This window comes from Megascapheus bottae, chromosome 34 (genome assembly GCF_031878675.1).
Source record: "Megascapheus bottae isolate mThoBot1 chromosome 34, mThoBot2.hap1, whole genome shotgun sequence".
Taxonomy (NCBI): domain Eukaryota; kingdom Metazoa; phylum Chordata; class Mammalia; order Rodentia; family Geomyidae; genus Megascapheus; species Megascapheus bottae.
In genome coordinates, this window is record NC_143542.1 from 4839931 (window position 1) to 4865219 (window position 25289).

The following is a 25289-nucleotide window of genomic DNA, read 5'->3' on the forward strand; positions in this document are numbered from 1 at the left end:
GACCTGCTGGCCGTCCACGCGCCCAGCCCCAAGTACCCACCCGGGCACTGCCTCGGGCTGAGCACTGTGAGCAGTCAGCTTAGCCACGTCTTTGTTTCCATCCCATTGTATTTTCTTGGGCGCGTCAAATAATCTCAAACAGGTACTGGTGTGTCTTCCCAGTCTGATCAATACTGGGTATGGGATGGGGCTGTGCTTGAACTCAGGGCCCTAGTCTTTTAAGTTAGTTTTTTTTTTTTTTTTTTTTGGTAGGTTACTGAAAATAAGAGCCTCAGGGGATTTGCTGCCTCAGCTGGCTCTAAACTGGGACCCTCCAGATCTCAGCCTCCTGAGTAACCAGGATTACAGGTGTAAACACTTGGCGCTTAGTTTCCACCAGTTAGATTTTAAGTTTTCCGAAGCTGTTGTGTATCCTGACACCTTGTCTGCCTGCCCACCCACCTGCTGGGCAGAACCCATGCTCCTGTGCACAGGTGTGTGTGTGTGTGTGTGTGTGTGTGCACACGCGTGTGTGTGTGGGATCTGAGGACCATTCCATGTCACGTCCTGTTGTAGGAAAAGCAAAGACATGCTGCCTCTCGCTGTGTGGGGCTGTGGTCTCTGCTGTGATTTCTGAAATGAAAGGCCCCAGATAAGCAGGCTTTGATGCTGAACGGGAGCCCAGCCTGCGCCCGTGCCAGGGTCAAGCCTGGCCTATCCAAGACAAATTTTCTGCGGTAATAAGCAGTTAGGTTTGCCAAAAAGCAAAGACGGCCGAAGTTGTACAGTGTTCTGTGGCTTCAAGAATGTGTGTTGGGGAAGTAAAGCCTTGAGGAGACCTGTGGTGCAGGGTGGGGGGTGATTTGGTGTGGAGGGAGGGGGAGGGGAGGAGGGGGTTCGAGGGGAGGGGGATCCTCGCTCCCCATGAGATGATTCCAGCATCGTCTCTAGTCAAGGGACAGAGAACGGACTCTTGAACCCAGCTCAGGCTACAAAATGGGCACGTAATGAGCCCTCAATGAATATGGGTTGGCAAAACCAACCAACCAATCAATTGTCAATCAGTCTGTGTATTGATTGCTTGGACAAAGGTCTGGATGGGAGGATTGACAGGACCAGCTTATGCGTGGCTAGTCAGGGCTGGCAGAGGGGCTCAAAGTGATAAGAGCACCTGCTTAGGAAGAGAGGAAGTGTTGAGTTCAAATCCTGGCACTGCAAAATGAAGAAAGAGATGGACAGTGTGGCTCTCTGGGAGCCTGGCCCAGGAATCTGGTGCTCAGAGAAAGCTGCAAGTGGCACTGTGGCTCAAGGGGTAGAGTGCTAGTCTTGAGCAAAAAGGAGCTCAGGGACAGTGCCCTGGTCCAGAGTTTAAGTTCCAGGACCAACCCCCAAAAAAGCAAAAAAAATAAAAATAAATAAATAAAATTACGAAATGGCACCGAGACTCCAGTGAGGCTGGGAGGGAAGCTGCCTGCTGCACAGAGGCAGGAAAGTGGGAAGTGTGCGTGCAATGCTGCTCAACAAGGCTGAGTAGTAGCCGTGCCCAGGGAGCCGGGGTCTTTAAACCGCTGTCCCTCTGGAAGGGAGGTGGTTTATGCCTGCCGTGGAAACCAAGGCAGGGGAAGGTCAGACAGACATACCTGCTTAAGGTCAAAGGGCCTTCTTTGCTGGGGCTTGACTTTGATGGTCGTGTGCACAGTCTGCTAGCCCAGCTGTGTGGGTGTAGGGTGCCAGAGCCTCCTCTGACACCTGGTAGATGGCGCAAAACAAGCATCTCCCCCACCCCCCCACCAAGCAGGCCTGGCTCTGCCTCCTGACTCCTGGCTTTGAACTTTCCTTCCTTGTCCTTTACTGGTTAGCATCCCATGGGCAAGCATCTCCTGACCCCAAGGGTCATTTCAGAGTCCCAGGAAACATAGGCTGTGGCTCGGTGGCTCCACGCTTGCCTCCTGTGCCAGAGACCCTGGGTTTTATCCCCAGCGTTGCAAATAAAAGATTACAAAAAAAAAAAAAAATCTCAGTTTAGTCAAACACCAGTGGCTCATGCCAAGAATCCCAGCTCCTTGCGAAGCTAAGATCTGAGGATGGGAGTTTGAAGGCAGAGGAGGAAGAGTGAGTCCTGGAGACTCCTGCCTCCAATGAAAGCTGCAGGGCAGGACGTGGAGCTGTGGCTCAAGTAGTAAAATGCTAGCTTTGAGGTGTGTGTGGGGGGAACACAAACCCGTAATTGACAGCATCCAGGTCCTGAGTTCAAGCCCCAGGACTAACACACACACACACACACACACACAAAGAGAATGAGTTCAGTAGAGAGATTAGTGACACCGTGGCTCAGGCTTGCATTCGCCTTTCTAGACACCATCTGTGCTTCAGGTAAGAGGACTCACGCTTACACCGGTCCAGCGTCTCCCTCAGAGATAAGCAATGAGTTCTCAGGCTGCCTTGGAAGGTTCTCCTCTCTGTGGGTCTGACCTGGCCTCATTCACAGGGGCCCTAGCTGTACCCCCCTCACCTGGTCCCCCCCAAACTCCTTTCCCACAGAACAACCAGGGTTCACCAAGCCACCATTTGTGAGGTGTCTCCTTGCCCTTCAATGACTTGAATTTCTCTCTCGCGCCTTTGTATTTTATACTCGCTTCAATTAGTCCTAATCACACAGCACTCAGTGCCTTTGTCAACTCTCTTGTTGAACAGCTCTGAAGTATTTTACAAGAAAGTGTTAATTATTCCCATTTTACAGACAGGAAACTCTAGGCCAAGGCCAACGGTGACTCAGTGACAAAATTAGGACAACATTTTCTTCTGTCTGCTTTCAGGTTTCTGCTTCCGGGTCTCAGTGAAGTGACTGTGTAAGTGGGGCCCTCATTTTAAAGAATATTTGTGGGCAGACGTGGTGCTGTGGCTCAAGGGGTAGGGCAGAGCTCAGAAACAACACCCAGGCCCAGAGTTCAAGTCCCACAACCAACAAAAAAAGAGACTATTTGTGGGTTTTCCTGTGTTAGAATGGTAGTGGCCATGCAGGAAGAAAACATGTAACTATAAAAGACCAAAGTCATTCATAAATTCACCATCCAAGAATGCCTATTCTTAGCATTTTAGTTGGCTTTCTTTAGTATTTTATTTTTTTGGAGCTGCTCCTGGGATTTGAATTCAAGGCCCTTCAGTCTCAATGGGCTTTTTTATTAAAAAGTCTAGGACTCTATCACTTGAGCCACAGTGCCACTTCTGGCTTTTTCTGTTTATGTGGTTCAGAGGAGTCAAACCCAGAGCTTCATACATGCAAAGAGAGTATTTGTTAAATTAGAGGACTTCTGCCCTAAACGCCCCTCAAATTTGCCATCCTGAGAGTTTCTGACTGGGTTAAAGCTACTTGCTTACTTCAGCCTCTCAGATGTTATAATACAGAGCCACACAGGCCGACACTAGATCAAATATTGTGTGAAAGTTTTCTATTCACTGTTAGAAATACCAGCTTTCTGTTTACCAGAGGAGCAAGCTTTCAAAACTTTACAAATCTCACTTATTCAAGGCAAAAAAGAAAACCCAAACCAAAAACCAAACAAACAGAAAAAAAAAACCCAACAAAAACCCCAGCCGACAATGTGTATGACAAAGAAAATCTAATTACATCTCACACAGATAAATCTCTACTCTACTCCCACAGTGTAACTGCAGAGATGTGTCAGAAAAGGGATACAGTTTGTATTATGGAGTGAAAAGACCAAATAAAATGACCTTCTGTCCATGCCCAGGTGTCAGGGCGCATGTCTCAGGAAGAAAGAAAGAGAAAGAAAAGGAGCTAACATAAGGTCTTTGCATAGACGTTGAATTTTACATTAAGATAGTAATGAGCTGGGTACAGTGGCTCACGCTTGTAATGGCAGCTATTCAGAAGCAGAGACTTGAGGATTGCAGTCGGAAGCCAGGTCAGGCAAGGAAGTCTATAAGTATTTTATGTCCATTGAACCACCAGAAAAGCCAGAAGTGGAGCTGTGGTTTCAGTAGTAGAGCGCCAACCTTGAGTTAGCGGGCCAGGCCCTGAGTTCAAGTCTCAATACCAGCAAAACAAACAACAACTGACTGATAATGATATTCATATAGTACTTTACATCTTTCAAGATATATATATATATTTGTGTGTGTGTGTGTGTGTGTGTGTGTCATGGGGCTTAAACTTGGCCTAGCCACTGTCCCTGAGCTCTTCAGCTGAAGGTTCCTGCTCTATCCCTGGGCCTGGGCATTGTCTCTGAGCTCTTCAGCTAAAGGCTACTGCCCTACCCTTGAGCCAAGCCTCACTTTCCGTTTTCTAGAAATTCATTGGAGATAAGAGTCTCAGGTCTTTTTGTGCCTGGGCTGGCTTTGAACTCTGATCCTCAGATCTCAGCCTCCAGAGTAGCTAAGATTACAGGCGTGAGTCAATACACCCGGCTAAGACATTGATTTTTTCATGCTACTAATTTCTAGTAATTCAGTAATGATCTCAGCAGAAATTGTATGTATGTATGTATGTATGTATGTATGCATGCATGTATGTATATATGTATGTATGGTGCTGGTCCTGGAGCTTGAATTCAGAGCCTGGGCATGGTATCTGAGCTTCTTTTGCTCAAAGCTAGCTCTACCACTTGAGCCATAACTAAATTTCGGGCTTTTTGGTGGTTAATTGAAAATTAAAAGTCTCATGGGGGCCAGGCACTGGTGGGCCATGCCTGTAATCCCAGATACTCAGGTAGATGAGATCTGAGGATCGCGGTTCAAAGCCAGGCCAGGCATTAAACGTTTGTGAGGCTCTTATCTCCAGTTAATCACCAGCAAACCGGATTTGGTGCTGTAGTTCCAAGTGGTAGAGCACTAGCCTTGAGCTGAAGAGCTGAGACAGTGCTTAGGCCCAGAGTTCAAGCCCCCTGACTGACAACAACAACACAGTCTTCTAGGGTGATAGGTGTCGAGACACCAGTGTCGGGCCGAGGGGGGTTTTCTAATAACCTCTGGAGACGATTTCTTTATTCAAACGCCAAGTCTCCTGTTCCTCATGACATGCATGTCCCAATTCTAGGACAACTTGAATCTATGTAGCAATCTCTCTCTTTCCCTCCCTCCCTCCCTCCCTTCCTCCTTCCTTTTCTTGCATTGCAGGCAGTGCTAAGCAAATGTGCTACCATGGAGTTACGCCCCAGCCGCTATGAAACTAGACCTACATTCAAAGCATGAGCCACAGACTGGCCTGTGTAAAACCCACATCGTAAGTTTTCTTGTGTGAGGTGGGCAGAGAGGGGAGCAGCACGTCATCTTTAGAGGTGTGAAAAGCTCCCCAGGCCAAGCCATTAATTGATCCTTCCCAAAGGTGGGAGGCAGACTTCAATGTAGGCCAGAAACTGTCTTTGAAGATTTCCATAAAGGGTCTCAGGCAAAGACAAGCTCTCTTGCGAGATAGGTGGGCCAGCTTGGGAATGGCAGAGTCTAGTATTTAGAAATCATTATAGTTGGTTCTTACAAGTTTGGCAGGTTCTTGATACAATTATATAACTTAACACACACATTTGGCGTATAGAGATGAATTAGGCACTAACGCGTGTAATTACATGTGGCGAAATAGGTGCTTTTATTTAGTGGATATTTACATAGCACACTGAATAGTGTACTTAGAAATAATTAACATAAAGTATTATTTAAAAAAAACAAAACAATTAAAAGTCGTTTAGTTTACTTGAGGTCCAAAAAAAAGAAGAAAAAAAAAAAAAGAAGAGGAGGAGGAAGAGGAGGAGGAGAAGGAGGGAGAAGAAGTGGAGGAGGAGGAGGAGGAGGAGGAGGAGGAGGAGGAGGAGAATCTGGACTCAACCTGACTTCTTTTATATTCCAGAAGGTTTGGGCCGAATTGTTGTGGAAAGTAGTTTCCCCTCCCAAAGAGCAATTTTCCCTGTTATTTATCATCTTTTCATGCCAGGCGAAGATCTTTTCAAATGAAAAGGGTCTCAAAACTTCTATCTTGGCTGAGACCTTTCTAAATTTCAGTCATTTACAAATGCAGTCTCCTCTGATGAATATCTTGATGAGATTTTGTAACTTTACCTATTTGTGAAATTGAGGCATTAAGAATGTGATTCAGCCAGGCGTCGGTGCTTCCTGTAAACCTAGCTACTCAGGCGGCTGAGTGACAGGATCAAGGTTCAAAGCTAACCCAGGGAAGAAATCCTTGTTTTTAATGAATCACCCCAAAAGCCAGAAATGGAGCTGTAGCTCAAATGGTAGCACGTCAACCTTGGGCAAAAAAGTTAAGGGGCCATGCCCAATCAAGTTCAAATCCCAGGATCAATACATTCACACACACAATGTGACTCATTTCTACCCCAAATAACTACATCTTTATGACCGTATGTCAATAAATTATGATGTAGTTTTTTTTTTTTGGCCAGTCCTTGGGCTTGAACTCAGGGCCTGAGCACTGTTCTGGGGCTTTCTCAAGGCTAGGGCCCTACCCCTTGTGCCACAGCACCACTTCCTGTTTTTTCTGTGTATGTGGTACTGAGACATTGAACCCTGGGCTTCGTGCATGCTAGGCAAGCAAGCACTCTACCACTAGGCCAAACTCCTGGTCATGATGTAGCTTTTTGCAGTCTATTGAGTCTGATTCTTGGAAGGTTTCTTACTGAAAGCTATTTAAAACCAATTTTAATTTGGATGCAAACATATTAAGAAAATGAATTAAAGTTTTAAGATAAACAGTTTGTTTTATTCCCCCCCTCTATAAAACATTGGTATGTATTCACTTTTTAAAATATAACTTGGCAAAACAATATAGTTTGGCAATGGAAGGGGTGGCATAGATCAAGATGCATTGTTCTTATGATTTGTGGGATTGAAACCCCTTTGTACAACTACTTAAAACATAGATAAAACTAAAAAAAAAAAAACACATGCTATGGTAAAACTAAATGATCCCCTAGTTAGGGATTCTCTTCCTTGGGACAATGTTTGTAGGTAGAATGTAAGATTTTTTTTTTTAATGGATCCATCAAGTATAGATACAATATAAAGACCTTTTCTTGATCAGGGACTAAGAATATGCCTTAAAAAAAAAAGCTGACTTACAAACCAGGTGACAATGGCTCACGCCTCTTATTCTAGTTACTCAGGAGGCTGAGATCTGAGATCAAAGTTCAAAGAACCACTGACAGATCAGGGAGAAAAGTCCATGAGACTCTTATCTCCAATTAGCTAGCAAAAATCAGGAAGTGGCCCCATGTCTCAAATGGTAGAATACCAGTCTTGAGTACAGAAACTAAGGGGCAATCTACTCAGACCATGAGTTCAAGCCCCAGTTCCAGCACAAAACCAAACCAAACCACAAAACCCCTGGCCTACTGTGTAAGACAGTTCCCAGTTTGGAATAATTTGTGAAGGGCTAATTCCTTCCAGGAACCAAGTGAAGAATAGTAGAACAAGGACTCAATTGAGGTAAATTCTAAAAGATAGGTTACAATTTTCCACATATAACTTAGCTGATCCCTAATTGACCCCCCCATACACTAATTTTTTTTTTTGAGGCAAAATGAAATAGATCACAAGAGAAACTGAGGAATTCTGGGTGCACACAGGAGTGATTTAGTTGCCTTATATGGTGCAGGGTTGTAAAAGGCTCCTGGAACAAACATCATTTTGGTTAATGTTTCCATCTGATAACTGGGGGCTTAATGTTGAAAGCCTGAGCTGGCTGGTGAGTCACGCCTCTGGGAACCCAGGCTCTCTCTTCCCCTAAAGGGAGAGTCTGGACATTAAAAAGGTGACGGAACACCTCTGGATTGTTTGTCTTGCGCTTCTTCCTAAGTGCTATCAATTACATGTCAAGGTGCTTTTTGGTCCTGGGCCAGTGAGTCGGGCCAGTTATTTTGACAGTCCTCCCCTTTCTCACACTGTGTTCTGGGCCAGTCAGAGCCATTACAGTTATTATCTTTGTGGGTGTCGATGGATATCTATGCACTAAAGAACCTTCTCATTTCCCAAATATTTTAGGAGGTTCACTGTTTTCAAATGTTGGTGGGTCTTCCTTAGCCTCTGCCGTCCCTGGTGGCTGAAAAGTTAATCTGAAAAAAAATAGTTTTTAGAAACAGGTAGATTTTTGCATCGATTTCCTAGCTAGGCTGAACACTTCTTTTTTCCCCCGTGTGTGTGTGTGTGTGTGTGTGTGTGTGTGCGCGCGCGCTCATATTGTCATTTAACCAAGTTTTTAAAAAAAATTTTTTTATAAGTGATCAAGCTGGAATGGCTTTCCTGGAAAATGCTAATGTTTTGTGTTGCTGGCAAACTTCCTATACCTGCCCCCCCTCTCCAAACCAAGAGATCAGTTTGGCTTGTAGAACTCAAAACTCTGGAAGAAAAAGTAAAAAAAAAAAAAAAAGTATGTTTTCATTAAACAGAGTGTAACCTCTGGACCATCCACCACTGTCCTGCCTCGCACCCCCACCCTACCCGCCCTACTAAGTTAGGTTAACAAGTACCTAATACAAATGCAACCAGAATACCGACTCCTCACCAGTTTGGTCTGGAGAAGACTGCGGTGGGTTCAGAGCCCTGAATTCTAACCAGATGTATTTCTGGAGCATTACACCGGTCAGATATATTTCATTTTTTTTTTTTTTTTGGTTCAAACCCAGGGGGATGGACAGGATAATTAGATTGAGAACATCTGTACTAAATCCAAACCATTTCCCTGATCTTTCCCCACGGGAGAAATTAAAAAAAAATTTTTTTTTAAAGCCCCTGTACGTTTTCTGGAGGGTTAATTCCGAGGTCCGGCTCCCGCCTGCCACCGCGCACAGAGGGGAGGGCGGCCGGCCGGGCTGGGGCCCGGGGAGACGGCGGCCGCCGCGCCCTCCACCCCGGCGGGAAGGCCGCCCGCAGGGCAGCCTCGCTCCCCGCCGGGATCGCGGGCCTGGGGCGGGGCCGGGCGACCCGCGGGCCGGCGGTGCGCGGGGACCCGGGGACCCCAGGCTCCAAGCGCCTGGGCGCCGCTGCCCTCTACCGGGCATGGGCGCCGCGGCCAGCGCCGGGCGGGCGCACGGGCCCCGGGAGCGCAGGCTGCGCCCGGGCGCGGCGGGCCCCGCCTCCCCGGCTCCCCGGCTCGGCCCTTCCGCAGGCGGCGCGGCCCGCGTGGGCCGTCCAGGCCCCGGGGGACGCGGGGCGCGCGGGGGGCGCGCGGGTCAACGGCTGCGCCCCGGGCCCCGCGCGCAGCCCGGGACTCCGCCGACCCGTCCGTCTTCTTCCCCCACGCACTCCGGGCTCCACGCGGATCTCGTTGGCCGCGGCGTCTCCAGGAGGGGTGGGCATTCGTGTGAACTCCTTCTACCTCCCCCGAGGCGCGTGGCCATCGAGGGCCGACGACGGCCGGGAGCCGCGCGCGGGGCCGGGAAGCGGCGAGATCGGTGACTCGCTGGGAAGGGGGGGGCGTTGAACTTGAACTCTGTGAACCCGGGACGGCGCCCTGCTTTGATTGCCCTGGCCCGGGTCCTTCTGGAGCCCGGGAAGTTCGTCGTGGAAGTCCGGGGTGAGGAGGGGGGGGGGGAGACACGCCACTGTCCCGAGCGGGCCGGCGCGCGCGAAGCCCCGCTCCCAGCCCCGCCGTTATCCCGGGTCCCCGGGGCGGGGCCGCGCCGCCGTCCGCGTCCTCGCGCGCCCCGCACGCGCGCGGAGGCCGCGGGGTCGGGGTCGGAGCAGGTGGTCGCGGCTCCTCCGCGCGCCCCGCTCCCGGGACGCGGCCCGCGGCCTTCGGGCGCCGGCGATCGCGCCCCCCCCCCGAACCCCCGCCCGCGCTCAGGTGAGCGGCCCGAGCCCGCGGCCTCCGCCAGCCCCGCAGCGCCCCCTCGGGGCCGGGCCCGAGCCGGCCGGGCCGGGGCGGGCCGGGGTCGCGCGTCCGGGGCCGCGTCCGAGGGGAGGCGCGCGGGGCCGGCGGGGGGGGGGGGGCGGCCGCGCCTCCGGCAGTGACCCCGGCGATCCGGGCGGGCGGCCGGGGCTCGCGGCGGCGGCGGCGGCGGCGGCGGCGGCAGTGGCGGCGGCGGCGCCGGGAGACGGAGGAGGCGGAGTCCGCGTCCGCCGTGGCTGCGGCGGCCGCCGGCTCCAGGCCGGGTTTTGGCGCCGCCCGCCGCCGCCGCCTGGCGGCTCTGAACTCCAGCCCCCTCGCTATCAGCCGCTCACTCCGTCTCAATATGTCTCAAGATGGCGGCCAATGTGGGATCGATGTTTCAATATTGGAAGCGCTTTGATTTACAGCAGCTGCAGGTCAGGCTTCTCCGCGCCCGCCTCGCGCCCGGGGCCGGGGGCTGCGGGCGGCCGCGGCCTCTCCCGGGGGCTCCGGGCCGCCGGGCCGCCGGGGGGCCGCGGCGGCGGGGAGGAGGGGGTGCCGGGCGCCGCGGGGCCGGGTCGGGGATGGGTCCCTCGCGCTCCCCGCTCCCCCCATTGATAACCCGCTTGATCGGAAATTGATCCTCTTTGTTCAATTCATCGATCAGCCCAAGATGGCGCCGGGGCCGCCGCCGCCGCCGCTGCCCCCCGGTGTCCGCCGCCACCCCGGGCGCCCCCCCCACCCCCCCGGCCCTGCGCCGCCGCCGCCGCTGCCGCCCGCGGGACCGGGGCTCGCCGGGGGGGGGGGGGGGAGCGCGGCGGCCCCGGAGCGCGCGCGGCGGGCGGGGGGCGCGGGGTGGCGGCGGACGCGGGGCGGGGGCTGCGGCCCCGGCGGCGGCGGCGGCTCCTCCCGCGCGCCCGCGCCCCCCGGCCCGCTGTATTCCCCGGGAAAGTTTGTGGGGAGTTGCGGCGGGGGTGAAGCGCCGTGCTTCGCGGGAGGAGCCGGCGGCGCGGCGGAGCCGGGGCTGGTGGCGCTGTGGTGCCGCCGGCGGGCGGGAGGGTCAGAGCGGCCACCGGCGGGCGGCCACCGGCGGCGGCGCGGCCCGGCTCCGGCCAGGCGGCCGGCGGGGCGGCCGCGCTCCGCGTCCCCTGCGGCGGGGCCCGGGGCTCCGGCTCCCGGCTGGCGGCGGGGGCGCTCGGCTCGGCGCCCGGCGGGACCCCGCGCGGACCCCGGCGTGCGGCCGCCCGGTGTCACCGGAGGAGGGGGGGAGGCGGCCGTCCCCGCGGCCCCCGCGGGCGCCCCGCTCTTTTGTGTGCAGCGAACCGGCGCGGGTCGGGCCTTCGGCGTCCCGGGGACCCCGCGGGGGTCTCTTCGGGGAAACTTGGCGGTTAGCGGCGGGGACGCCGGGCGCGCGGGGCCGGGCGAGCGCGGCGGCCAGACCGTCGGGGCGCGGGCGCGAGTGCGGGGGGGGGCGGAGGGTCCAACTTTCCCCGCGCCGCGCGCCCCGCCGAACGGCCGGGGGACGCGTCCTGTGGGGCGGCGGGGCCCGACGAGCCTCGCCGAGCGCCCGGGGACCCCCCCACCGTTCCGCTGCGGGGCTCGGCGTCCTGTGCGGGGCCGCCGCTGCCATGGAGCGCGCGGCAGGTTCGCTCCGAGACGCTCTGTGGGGCCGGGGAGCCCTGGCGGCGGGTGGTGGTGAGCCGGGCCGGGGTCCCGGTGTGGTGCCCGGGGCCCCGGCGCGTCCCCGGGCTGCGTTCCCGCCGGCCGCCCCCTTCCCGGAGGAGCTGCGCGCCCTCGGGTTCCGCCCCGCGCCCGCCGGCCCGGCGGCGATCGCGGCGGCCGGGCGGCCCGGGGACCCCGCCGGGTGGATGCTGTGCGCGGCCGGAGCCCAGCTGAAGGTGAGCGGCGTGGGGCCCCGGGGTGGCGGGGCAGCCCGAGGGGCGGGGAGCCGGGAAGCAGCCCGGCGGGACTCGGCACACTCGGGGGTCCGTGGCCGGACCCTCCGCGACCTGGGGCTGGCGACTCCATCCCCGCCGGGCCCGGGCCCACGGGCGCGCGCGCCTGCACACACACACACATGCACACACACACACACATGCACACACACATGCACACACACATGCACGCGCGCACAACGCACACACATGCACACACACACGCACACGTGCACACACGTGCACACACGTGCACACACACATACACACGTGCACACACATGCACACACGTGCACACACACATGCACACACACACGTGTGCAGGCTGACAACTTCGCCCACCTGAAGAACTAGGAAGGAGACAGCAAAATAGGTTCCTTGAGATAAGATAAAAATTTGAAAGGAGTTGAGTATTTATTGACGAAAGTAGATTACTCCAAAGTGTCCATTGCGTAAATTAGATTCCTGAGCGTGATGTACACGGCCGAGTGTTGTTGTTGTGTGTGTGTGTGTGTGTGTGTGTGTGTTTAATGAATTGGTCTACCCTGTTTTAGTAAAAATAGCTCCCTTTTGCCATCACTTAATTCCTGTGCTTACTGTAAAACCCGTTGTGGAGTTTTAAGAGGCAGACCTCCACCCCCTCGCCCCCCTCCACCGCCCTGGCCCTCCTAACTTCATATCAGTGAAGTTTCTTTTTTAAGTCTCCTGGCAGACCTGCCAGAAAGTAGATTGGGTTGCTAGAGCACGGTTACGTCTTCGCTCGGGTGGCACAAATAGCTCGGCCCCCCTCATTGATTAGGGAATCTGGGGGACATTTAACCTTGTGGCCAAGGAAAGTTTCCCTTGCAGTTTATGAGAGTGAACTTTGTATTGATCTTAAAAACGCGAAGCCCTTGCTCTCTGTGCGGCCTTCTCTTTACACGACTGACCCAGTGCAGCCGGTGAATTTCAGTGTTCAAAAAACATCAGTCAAGCATAGCATAGGAAAGTTCAAGTTCAAGGCCAAGACCAGTGAGTTTCCCCTCCCCTCCAGCCTGGAAAGGCCTCCGAGTTGTATCTAGTGGAGTGGCCTTTCTGTTCCCAGGGCCTGGCCTGCCAGCCAAGGGGCAGTTAGACTACAGTTGGAACAAGAATCTCATAGGCTCATCTCTCCAGAGCCCCTTCCTGTCAGATCCGGTTGCCTCCCAGTGTGTTGTGGGTCTGGCGCTGCCACCTGAGGCTGAGCCCTGCTCTGATGGGCACCGGGCTGGGTGGGGGTCAAGCAGGTTATTCCCTCCGCAGCCTCCCTGAGTGCTTCTGGGTCTGGAATCCTCCAGGGCTCCAGTGTGCCCAGGAAGGGAGGGGCGGGGTGAAGACTGAGCTCTTTCCTTCTATCTCGTTTCCTTTTTAGTCCCTGAGGCTCGCGGTGTGCAAGTTTCTGTGCTTTGGTGTTGCTAGGACTAGTTCCACAAGTTTTTACCTTATCCCAGACTTGTAAAAACCAGACATTTTTTTAAAAATAAAAAAGCCCCACCACTGTATAAATTTATCTGTTAAATACACGTTTGAGAAGAGACTTTCTAAAAGAAACTCCTGCAGCTCTCTCTGCTCTGTGTTGGGAGCTCTGAACGTTTGGGCCCTTCTTCCTTCCTTCCCGGCCTGAACTTTCCTGTCTTGGTGTCTCCCTTTCCCCTTTAAATCTTACTGCAAAAGCCCACTTGAAACCTTGTACTCATTTTAAAAGTGCAGAAAACGATTCAGTTTTTACCAGAAGTCAGGTTTTCTGCTTGCTTTTTTTCTTTTTCTCCGGTTATGGAAATGTGTTTGTTACTGTCTCTCAAGTCGACTCCTTGTGTTAAGTGCATTATCTGAATTAAGATATTGCATCTAGTTGAATAACCAAATGGCTGCTGTTCCTGTTTTTCCGTTTCTGGGTTCTTGTACTGTGAGTGTCTTGGAGCTTGGGAGTGGAGAGGGTCATTATCAGTTGATTAAAGTTTCTGCCTGGGTCAGACCTTTTTTTTAAATCTTTTTTTAAGATGTAAGTCAGAGCAGGGACAAAGTTAGTCTGGCTGCCCCTGCTGCGGTTGGGGGCACCGAGGCCCTTTCGCCTGCATCTCCAATTTCAGGACTGTCTTTCATGTTGCTAGTTGGCTAACACAGGAAAAGTTGGAAAGGACACAGGGCCTCCGTCATCTCTTCCAACACCCGCTCACCTGCTGTCTGCTGACTCCACAGGGCCCAGCGCCCTTAAGACAGCTGTCTGCAAGTGTCTGTTGCTATTCATTGAAGAGAAAGCTGCCAAGGGGGTGTGTGTGTATGCGTATGCGTGTGCGTGTGTGTACGTACATGTGTGTGTTTAAGTTTGTATGTGTGTGTATGCTGAATAGACACTAGCACGCTCTCTCCTCCTCTTCCTCTCTCCCCACTTCTCCTCCCCCCTCCCCCATGATGATTGGAACTGTTTCCCAAGCCATAAAGAAAATTAAAAAAAAAAAAAAAAGGCTTCAGGTAGAAAAAAAAAATCCCTATTTGTTTAGGCTCCATAGTGAAATGGAGGCGAGATTGTTAGGGAAGGCTTGTAAACTTTTTAGGAGAAATCCATTTCGTGAGCGAGGCTCCCCTTCGATTTTGGAATCACGTAAATTCCACCTACTTCAGAACTCAGGCATCTTATCTGCTGGCCTGAGAGAGCTGCAGTGTGTAAAGTTGCTGCAAGAGTGATTCTGATGTTTCTGTCAGGATCATTTAAAGCTGATTTTGAATGATTTAATATGTAACTGCTTTCCTCACCAAAAAGTCTGACTGTTATAAGTAATTGTCAAAGGCAGAAACGTCGTCTCTGTTGGCTTTTATTTTGTCTGAAGCTGCGTTATCGCTGGAGAAAGATAGTTTGGGTTTCAACTGAAATTTCCCTGCCTCTGATTGTTTAAAACCAGACCCTTAATCTCATTTTAACATATTTAAAATGGTCAAAAACCCCGGAAGAATTGCTATGTATAAGTAGCAAGTGAAAGTACTTTAAACACTCAAGCAATTCTGGTATCTAATTGGAAACAGGTGGAATTCTTGGAATCTCGTAGCTGAGCCTGCCTGGCGGACGCAGCTCAGGGACACTTGCAGCTTGTGGCCACCCTCTTCTGGTCGATGCCCTGGCCTCCTGCTGCCCCCTGATTGTGCCCTCCCTGACCCACTGGGCCCTTTGAGAAAGTGGGTGCCAGTCAGTGCCCAGCTGTGGTGGGAATTTGTGTGTGTGCGGAGAATGGATTGAAAAGGAGCTATGCCAGCATAATTAGGCTGGCAGTGTATTATTGGTGTTATTGTATGACTTTTATAGCAGAGAAGTTGTGACTTGGTTTGTAACTTCTGATTTAATAAGCATTTATTGCTCAGAGAGTGTGGGGACATTTTATTATACCCTGGTGAGGGTTTAGGGTTCTGGAAAGGAGTTAACTTTCCCTAAAAGTTGCACATTTCGGAAGCTCTTGTCCCCACCAAAGCATACTTACTTGGTTCTGGGGCTGTCCCAGGCACGCTTTCCTGTTCTTTTCAAGACCTGTGGCTGAAGAATGGTGGCAGCGCTGCCCGTGGCCTAGCAAGTTCTGTCCTGTGTGTGAGGTGGGGCTGAGGCAGTGGGGAGCCAGGAGAGCTTCGAGGCCGTCCTCCGTCCGCTGTCCCTCTGCCCAAGGTGGGGTAGGAGAGCAGGTTTACCACAGAGGACTCCCAGTGCCACACCGGAAGCAGTGTGGAATCACCTGGGCTAGCCGCTGGCCTCCCCGTGGCCACTGAGCAGGACACAGGCAGGACTGTCACGTTTGGGAAAGACATCCGACGGAATTCATTGCTATCCTCACCAAGAACCCTTCCTTTAAAAAGCAAACAGCCCTCCGATAAAAATACTTCTCCCGCTGTTGCTGTAATGAAATTCCAGTAGCATGATGTTAGCACCCAGAAGAGAAGTGGCCACTGGCTTTGTTGGGGTGAAGTCTTCTCTAGTGTGGGAGGCCCTCTGCCTGCCTAGGGTTTTTTCTTCTTCTCCTTCTTCTCCTTCTTCTTCTTTTTCTTCCTCCTCCTCCTCCTCCTCCTCCTCCTCCTCCTCCTCCTCCTCCTCTTCTTCTTCTTCTTCTTCTTCTTCTTATTATTATTATTATTATCATTATTTTTTTTAACAGGAAACCTGGCCAGGTCTGTGGCCACAGGGTTGCGGGATTCCCCAGAAAGGATTGGGGGAGTTCCTTGTAGCCAAGCCTGCTTCCCCAGGCCCGTCCTCACTGCAGGGGCTTTCACCCCAGCCCCTGCTCCTTCCCTGAAGGTGTGTGCTGAGCCGCACCTCTGAGCCTCCCATGGGCCTGCCTCCCACAGGCCCTGACGGCCAGCTTGGACTCTGAACTCCTCCTGCTCTGTTCCTTGAGGGTGCAGGCGGGGCGGGGCCCCCTCCTACAGACAGCTTTCAGCCTAACATTTTTTTCTTTAAAACTTATCTGCGGTTGCGGGGTGTTCTGAGTTTGGATAAGGGAAAAAAACAAGTGGACAAATTGGTTCTTTCTGAAGCAAAGATTGCGAAATCGGGAGAGAAGTATGCTGCTGTTCTTTCTGTCATTAAAGATTTATTTGAGTGTTGACCATTTTTTCTTTCCTTTTTCTTTGCTAGAAAAGCTCAGATCCTGTCCAGCGAGCATATATATATATATATATATATATATATATATATATATATATATATGGAAGATCAAATCAAATGCAACTCAAAAGTTGCTTTTCTTTGCCCCCTACAAGCAAGATAGCAAGATAGTTTTTATTTTTAGATATAATCTTTCTTAAGAGAAAAAGTAGCTTTTATTTTTATTTTCTGGCATAGTTTTATCATCTTAAGGCCAAAAAGTATGAGAACTTGTTATTGATACCTTTATTCAATTGTGAGTTTGACCTGTGAAGTTCTTTGATGTTTTTTTTAACCCCATCTTTAAAAAATTATTATTTAGAATTGTCTCACGCCTGTGATTCTGTAATCCTCAGGATATTGAGATGTGACTACGTCAGTTCAAAGCCAGCCTGGGCAGGAAAGTCCTCCAAATAAGCCAAAAGTGGAGGTGTGGCTCAAGTGGTAGTGTGCTAGCTTTGAGCACAGAAGCTCAGGGATGGCGCCAAGGCCCTGAGTTCAAGCCCCAGGACTGGCACTGTGGAAAGAAAAAAAAAATAATTAGGTCAAAATGATCTGATAAAAGTTAGTAAGCACTGAATGTAAGTGCCCCAGGGCACCGAGGCATCATACCAGCTCCTGCTGTCACCTCCACCTGGCACCCCCGCTCGCCAAGCCTGTCCCTTCCTGGGGTGTGACGATAACAATTCTAGCTTTTTTTTTCTTTTTTTTTTTTAGAATAGGTATTTATGGAATGACTTTTTTTTTTTTAGTTTCTTGGAAGAAAGATATGGTGTCAGTGAAAGTTACAGCCTTCACTGGAGGGGAGTGTATATTAAAATCCACCCCCCCCCCTTCAGAGGCTTGGAAGAAACTCAGGATTCCCTGTGGAAGTAGGAAGACCTGCTGTCCCTATCTCTGCTTTTGAATCATTCTGAAAGGTGTGGCAGAGAATGGTGAAACACCTCCTTTATCTTCTGGGGCCTTTCTGTGCTGTCTGTGGCAGCATGGTGGACAGATGTGCTTGGAGGGGTCCGTTTCCCCTGCCTAGTGCCAGTGTGGGACTTTGGGTGAGGTGTATCACTGGAAGTCAAGTTTATCTTGCCTGTAAACTCCTGAGGACAGAGCCCTGCCAGCAGGAGCCTGGAGTTGCTCTGCAGAGCAGTGGCACTGTGTCTAGCTTAGGGTTCCCTTCTGTCACATGGGCCCGCCACGAGGACACAGCTTCATGCTAAGCGTCCTGTCTCTGCGTGGCAGGCATGTGTGTCACCCAGGGGCTTTACTAGAAGCCAGGGCACTCTTGCAGGTGGCCTGGGAGGGTGGAGGGCCTGTGGAGTGGCCAGGCGCGGTGGTGAGCTGTGCCATGCAGACGTAGGGCTGGCCCTTAGGCCTGGCACCCCAGCATGTCAGCCCTGATGAGGGACTGGGAAAGAAGGGTCCTGCCAGCTGTGGTTGAAGTTCAGGTGGTTTTACACGACTCTGAGCTGGTATGTCGTTATGCAGTCATCTTAAAAGGAGGGCTTTTTCTTGGTGGCGGTTTTACTTGTGCAACCCAAGCCTTCCGTAGTGCACACGATGGCTCTGTATGTTTCAGTTGTCGTCCTTCGCCCATCTCCCCGGCATCTTTTTCCCATGCTGACACCCGTGTGTGTCTGTCGTCCAGTAGCACCCTCATTCCTCAGGCTGGAACAGATGCTGATGGACCCAGCAGGAACCACCCAGCCCCAGGATTGAGCTCGTCTTGGTATGATTCCTCCGTGCCTGGTTTTCTCTGTTCCTTTCTTCGCCTAGTGCTTTCTGCCTGGAGGAGGCTGAGAGGAGGCCACGGGAGAACAGGGGCCGTGGGGCAGGGAGCTGAGCTCTGCAGAAGTCCTGTAAGGTGGCTGGGGGTCTTCTAGGCCCCTCCAGGCCCTGGGGGTCTTCCTCCAGCTTCTGCTTGCACACAGCAGCCAGAGGCGTGCGTCCTCTGTCTCCCCTGGTGTGGGGTGGGGCTTCTGTTGTGATGTAGACTCGGGTGGAAACTGATGTATTTCATTTTTATTTTGCTGGTGCTGGGTGTGGATCCGGGCCTTGCGCATGCAGGGAAGCGCCTCATGGAGCTCCATAGCCAGCCCCGTGTGGGTTCTCCACGTGTGCCCGGGAAGGGAGACTGCCCACATGCGTGTCCTGCTTTATTCCCACCTACTAGATCCCTTCTCTGCGGGTGCTGCGTTTGTGGCATAAATGAAAACCCACATAAACACAGAATTGCACAGAGCAGTTCGGAGGCTTGTTTTCTGAGTCCGCTCACAGCTGATGGAGGAGGTTTCTAGTCTGGGCATTCGAATGCCCTGCAGAGAGGAGGCCGTGGCCTGCTCGGCGGGCTAGGTGTTGCAGTCTGCCCTGTTGGAGGCGGTGTCCCATGGTTGCCTCCCGTGACCCCTGCCGTGGGCCTGGCCCGCAGCCTCGAGTCTGCCGGTGTTTGCTGCCTCTTTTAGTCCAAGAAAGCACCTGGGGTATTTTGGGGGGTGACGTCACTGTCTGGCTGCTGCACAGTGTTTGCATGATTTGGGGAAGTGAAGGCCCTGGAGGGGGCAGGGACCCGGAAGCCAGCTTCAGGAGGGGTCCTGCTGCTGGAGGGCTGGGGGAGGAGGGAGCACCCCCCAGGCTGTGCACCTTTGGGGGTCTGAGGGTGTGGGGGCGGCCGGGAATCCCTGCCTGGGCCCCAGGGCAGAGGCTGGCGCTGGGGATGGGAGGGTTTGTACTCAGCCGTGCTGCCCTGTGCTTGAAGCCCGGGAGGCTTCTGTCTGGGTTTTGATTGGTACTTGAGAAATTTGCATTTGTTGGAGGTGGGTAGGTAAAGATCTAGCACACACACGAGTACACATGTGCATACACACGTACACATCTACACACATACATCTACATGCACACTGTATACACATCCACACGTGCATAACATAGCTGCATACGCACGCACATGTACACACACACGTACATCCAGTGTAGTTGTTAACTTGAAGGAACACTGGAAGCAGGGGCTGCATTGTAGCTGCTGACTGCGGGACATTGCTAGGCTTGGCCTGGGCTCCTGGTTTACTCTGTGTACCCACACAGCCTCAGGAGAGGCCATAGCTCCTGCTGAAGAGAGGCCCCAGTGGGCTCAGCGGGCATCTGTATTCGGGGTTCTTGAGGTGAGTGGGGCTCTGTGTAGCTGGGTCCAGGGCCTGGGTGGTGGATGTCCCAAGTGCCTCGTGGTGGGCTCTGGCTTCTCTGCTGGGCTGAGACTTTAGCCTCACCCCAAAGGGAGAGGATCCCGCCTCTGCCATCCAGCCTGGGACCACGTCCCCCAGCCAGCCTCCTTGGGTGCTGGGATGCAGCGATGGCCAGGCTGAAGGGAAAGCTCACCGCCTCGCCCAGGCCCCCACTCCTGTCTGTATGCAAGCAGATCTGTTGGAAGAACTGCAGAAACTGGGTCGGGCAGGAGAGAACCATTGTGGCACTGTGGGCCTCGTGGGCAGGCCTGCCTGCCTGCCTGCCTTGTGTCTTCACCCTGGCTGTCCCGGCAGACCCTCCTCTGCGCCCTCCCCTCCATCTCCAGAGCCCTGGTCCCCACCGACCTGCACCACGGGACAGGCCTGGGCAGGCAAGTGGCACCGAGGGCAGCGTGAGGGAGGGACTTCAGGGGTGGCTCTGTCCTGTCTGAACCCTACTTGGCGATGTCCCCAACATCTTAATGTATCCCCTCACCCCCCCGAGAATTCTCACAGGACACTGTGTCCAGGTGACTGCACATTCAGGTGATTTCTTGTTGGCGGGCTTCTTGCTTCCATAGTTGTGGGGTTTGTTAAGGCAGAATGTGTGACGTTGAGGGGAAGTGACACCAAAACCTGCCTGGTCTGGGAGAGAATGGAATGGGTTTGGCGACCCTGCTGCTTTGTTTGTGGAGGCACGTTGGTTGTTGTCCAGTGTCAGAGTCCCTTATCCTGCTGGCCTGGGCCCCATTGCCACCCTTGGGCAGCAGTGGGCCAGAGCCAGGTACCAGCCTGAGACTGGCTGGGTTGGTCTGGAAAGACCTCTGTCTGCTCCCTACCGCGCGGGCGCCCTGCCTCTCCTGGGGACAACACGGGAGACCAAAACCAAGAGCAGTGAAGGAGTGAGCCCCATGGTGGGAGAGCAGGGCCTGCGTCACCGCCATGGCTGCCTCTGACACAGCCCTGAGAAATACTGGCTCCAGTACGAACCAAGTCCATCCCGTGTTATCCTTTCAGCAGTCTTGCCGGAGGTGGGCAGGGACGGAGACAGCAGGCTGGCGGCCTTGCACAGGGGTGCGTGGGGTGGCCCTGGCATTCTGGAGGCTGGGGCCTCGTAGAACGAGAGCAGACCAGGGGCATTTAAACAGGGCTCCTCTGGGGCCTGTGAAGCAGGCTGGGAACAGCCCTGGGGCTCGTCCTCTGTCTCCACGGGCCCTGAGCCTCCACAGGCCAGTCTCCTTGGGGTTGGGGTACGGGGTGCCTACACTGGGAGAGCTAGGCTCCTGCATACTCTGCCCAGCCAGGCCCCTCAGGTTGGATAAGGACAGGCAGCAGGGGACCGACCCACGCCTCAGGACTGGGCATGGCTCACAGAGTGCGAGGAGTCAGCGGCATTTCCCATTGGTTCCCATCGTTTTCTGTCAGTAATCCTCAGTAATTCCTCTGCTTCATGATGTCACGCTAATGGCATTAAACTCGAATGCTTCAAAATTATGTAATTAATTGCGTTGAGCGTCAATTATAACGACTAATTATCGTGATACCTAGTGGCCAGTCAAGGTGTGCATGGCGGGTGTTTGCGAGCACAGGCACCCCAGCCGCTCAGGCAGAGGGACCTCAGCTGCTACAGGCTAGTATGGGCTCTTGGGCCACTTCTTCATGTGTGAGCTGTCCTGGGGTCAGGGCTGGCTCCCGGCGGCGGTGGGTGCCTTGCTTGGCTTTGGCTGGGGAAGCGAGTTTCTGCCTGTGGCTGTCCAGACGGGCTCCGCCATCTCACGCCCCTGGGCCCAGGCAGATTGTGTTGGGGATGGGAAGCAGGGATGCGGGCTGGCGCTCCTGGCCCTGGAGCCATCCTCCACTGAGAAAGCAGAGGTCCACACCAGGCCTGCTTGGGACTTCAGTTTCTGGCAGCAGGGAAAGAAAAAGCCTTGTGAACAGAGCCAAAGGGTTGCAGTTGCAGCTCAGACGCAGGAGCCTCCTGGTTCTGGCGTGGTGCCAGGGTGCTCTGGGACTGGGGTCCTGCAGGAGGCAGGTGGGGCCAGGTGGGGGCTGGCCTCCGTCCTTCAGTGTTGGCAGCAGAGTCCCGTTTACCAAGCCAGATGTCCCCCAATACTTCAGCTCACGCCAGCGAAACAGTCAGCAATTAGAACGGTTAATATTCGGTTAAGTATAATTAGAAGCTGGTGTAAATTGTGAATGAAATTGGCAGGTTCCATAAGTTACAGCCAAGTCACAAATCTGTTGCTAGCTGTGTGTGTCTGTCTGTGAGGCTGTCAGTTTGAGTAGGTGTGTCAATTTTCCTCCTTCACGTACAGAAACAGGACTGATGGCACATGGCTGTAATCTCATCTACTGGGGAGGCAAAGGTAGGAGGATCACAGTCTGAGGTTAGCCCAGAGGCTCCCTGAAAAATACAGGAGTGGAGAATTAAGCCACCTGCCCTCCCCCAGCCACACAAGGGAAAGAAAACCCAATTCCCTCCCCCTCATCGTGCTTTTCTGTGTGTGTGCGCGCACGTGTGTGTGTGCACGTGTGTGTGTGTGTGCACACGTGACCTCACTTGCATTGAGACCTCTGCCTGTCCTCTGAGCTCCATCTGCAGCTTCCCTCTTCATTCCCACAGCGTGTGCCTTTCACTCGGTTGGTTCGAGGCTGTGTGCACAGAATGAGGTGAGAGCAGATTTTCACTTTGGCCTAGTGCTACGAACCCTGTTCCTTTCTCATCACGCTTTTTGTCCTCTCTGCTCCCTGCAACTTTCCTACCAAGGCTGAGCCAGATCTTTCTGTACCTGTGTCCTGGGTTCTGCTCAGTCACCAAAATGGGGCATGGGCCACGCGTGGTCAGCTCTCACGGCCTGGGGTGGAGTGTCCCTGGTCGTGGTACCTGCCGGTTCTTTGGGCAGAGCAGGCTGGAGGGTACCTTTTCCTCCAAGGGTGCCCATCCCATTTTGGGCCCGCCCACCCACCTCACAGCACCAGCTGACTTGTTGACACCACGCCGAGCTGTCGAGCTGTCGTGAAAGCCCTGACACAAGTCCCTTGGTGGCTGGCCTGGAGCAGGACAGCTGGGAGGGCATCCTGGCTCCTCCCTCCCACTGCTTCCTGGGGCCGACCCCTCCCCGCAGCCCCTGCCCCTGCCCCTCATGGTCTCCAATCATTCCTCTCGGCCTGTCCGTGCCTTCTGTGGCACTCAGGATGGTTGCGTGCCACTGTCTCATCTTACGCCTGTTAAAGTTTCCCACTCCTCTTTTGTAATTTGCCTGGCCCGTGCTTTGCCGTCTTTGTGTTGATTCACAGGAGTGCTCCCTCCCACGGGGCCGGGCCTTGCGGGGTCTCACGGTCCCGGCTCTCCAGCCTCAGTTGCTCAGTGATTGATCTGAAGCGCTCTTCAGTAAGTGCTCTGTGTTATCTCCTCATTTGAGACCTTAGTCCTGAAACACGGGTGTTTGTGTGGCCATGTAGATTTGCCTTTCACAGTTGGACCTGTATGTTGGGTTGGTTTCACCCTTGTGGCCCCTGACATGAGGAGTCACCCCTGTTGTATGCCCCATCAGTGTATGTGTGTGCGGGGGTGTATGCCCAAGTCCATTTTCTGATACTGTAATGAGATGCCTGAGGCTGGGCATTTTGACAAGAAAAGGTGTCTATTTAGCTCACAGTTTTGGTACCAGCTCCAGCAGGGCCCTCCTGGACAGTGAGCCCTCCTGGGAATGGTTTCAAGGTAGGCTGGGATGTGAGGGGGAACCAGGGTGGAGTGGGGACAGCCTTGCTTCACTCCAGGAATGGACTAGCATCCCAGGAGAAGGGCCACATCCCAGCAAGGCCTACGGACTGCCCTGAACCCTGGCTCTCAAAGGTCCCACCTTGCAGTACTTGGACCTGGGCCAGCATGGATCATTGGGGGACAGAGCCCTCCCACTGTGGTACTGAGTTTCTCAGTCATTCTCCCAACCCTGTGTTTCCTCTTGGGTTGCACAGGTATATCATGGTGGCATGCACCTGTGCTTCTGACTGTGAAGGCTTCCTCTCTCCTTCCCTCTTCCTTCTTCCTTTTGTCCTTCCATTTTTTTGTTTGTGTGTTTGTTCTGGACTTGAATTCAAGGCCTGGACACTGTCCCTGCTCAAGGCCTTTTGCTCAAGGCTAGTGCCTATTGCTTGAGCCACACCACCACTTCTGGCTTTTTGGTGGTTAATCACAGATAAGACTCACAGACTTTCCTGCCTGGGCTGGCTTTGAACCATGGTCTTCTGCCCTAAGCCTCCTGAGTAGCTAGCATTTCAGGCATGGGCCACTAGTGCCCAGCTGGTTTTGTTTATCTCATTAAATTTTTTTTTTTTGGGGGGGTGGGTCATGGGGCTTGAACTCGGGGCCTGAGCGCTGTCTCTGAGCTCCTTAGCTCAAGGCTACCACCCTACCCCTTGAACCAAAGTACCACTTGTGGTTTTCTGGTGGTTGATTGGAGATAAGAGTCTCGTGGTCTTTAGGGTCTCAGTGCCCAGGCTGGCTTTGAACCACAATCCTGAGATTTCAGCCTCCTGAGTAGCTAGGATTACAGGTGTGAGCCACCAGCACCCGGCTTCGCTCATTAATTTGGCAACTTGGTCTTTCTCTTGTATTTCAATCTTGTCCCTTTGAGTTCATTCTCATTTTGAATCGGAATTTTCTCGATTCTGCCATCCATGTATTCAGAGCTGTGATATTTCCTCGAAGTATGGCTTCCGTTTTTATTCACATTGTGTTTTTTATATTCATTTATTCACTCTGTAATTTCCTTAGCATTTCCCCTTTAACCTAAGGGTTATTTAACGGTATATGTTTTTCAGATTCTTAACATATTTTTTTCACTGGCTGCTTTTATGGGCTTTGTGTTATTTTTATTACTCCAGTTAGGAAGCACAGTCCAAACGGCCCTGAGTCTTGGGAATATCTGAAAATTTTTTGGAGTACAGAGCACGGTGCTGGGGTTTGTTTTTTTTTTTTTTAATTTTAATTAAAGAATTTATTAACATTGATTTTTACAAGGGGTTTGGGTTATGATAGCTTTTTTTTTTTTTAGATGGAGCAAGTTTAAGAGTGAGGAAAGGGAAGTGGGGCTGTGGACCTATGACCGACCCCCCCCCCCCCCCCCCCCGCAAAAAAAAAGAAAGAAAATTAAAGTCATTTGGGCCGGGAGTTTGGCCTAGTGATTAAAGTGCTTGCCTAGCATGCATGAAGACCCGGGTTCGATTCCTCGGTACCACATACATAGAAAAAGCCACAAGTGGTGCTGAGGCTCAAGTGGTAGAGCTCTAGCCTTGAGAAAGTCCAAGGACAGTGCTCAGGCCCTGAGCCCAAGCCCAGGACGGGCTAGACAGATGCCGAGGAAGGCAGCAAGTGCCGTCCGCTGGGAGGGCGGGTTTTGGGATGGCTGACGGCCGGGGCCTGTGTCGCCTGGCGCCGTTCTGAGTTCCACCTTGTTTTCGTTCACTGGTGGATCAGGGTCGTGAACGCGGGCCCGAGCGCTGTCCCCGAGCTCTCCGGCTCCACGCCGCCGCCCGTTCTCTGGAGGTTCCCCGGGGAGGAGAGGCTCGGGTCCTCCCGTGCCCGGGCTGGCTTTGAACCTCGATCCTCAGACCTCAGCCTCCTGAGCGGCTGGGATGACAGGCGAGAGCCGCGGGGCGGCGGCCCTGGTCCTCTTCACTGGTGGAGC

At 53.4% G+C, this 25289-nt stretch overlaps 1 protein-coding gene across 11 annotated transcripts in view; it reads left to right on the forward strand.

Moving 5' to 3' along the window:
• The first annotated feature begins 10021 nt into the window (after positions 1-10021).
• Positions 10022-25289, forward strand: part of Cux1 (cut like homeobox 1) — a 215928-nt gene continuing 200660 nt past the window's right edge. For 4 of the 11 annotated variants that reach the window (XM_090324352.1, XM_090324353.1, XM_090324354.1 and 1 more), the window contains exon 1: positions 10022-10251. In XM_090324352.1, the coding sequence (XP_090180478.1) occupies positions 10189-10251 (63 nt within the window). In that variant the 5' untranslated portion in view covers positions 10022-10188. Of the gene's footprint in view, positions 10252-11349; positions 11713-25289 lie in introns of those variants that run through there. The other 7 variants (XM_090324355.1, XM_090324356.1, XM_090324360.1 and 4 more) reach the window with 4 other exon arrangements.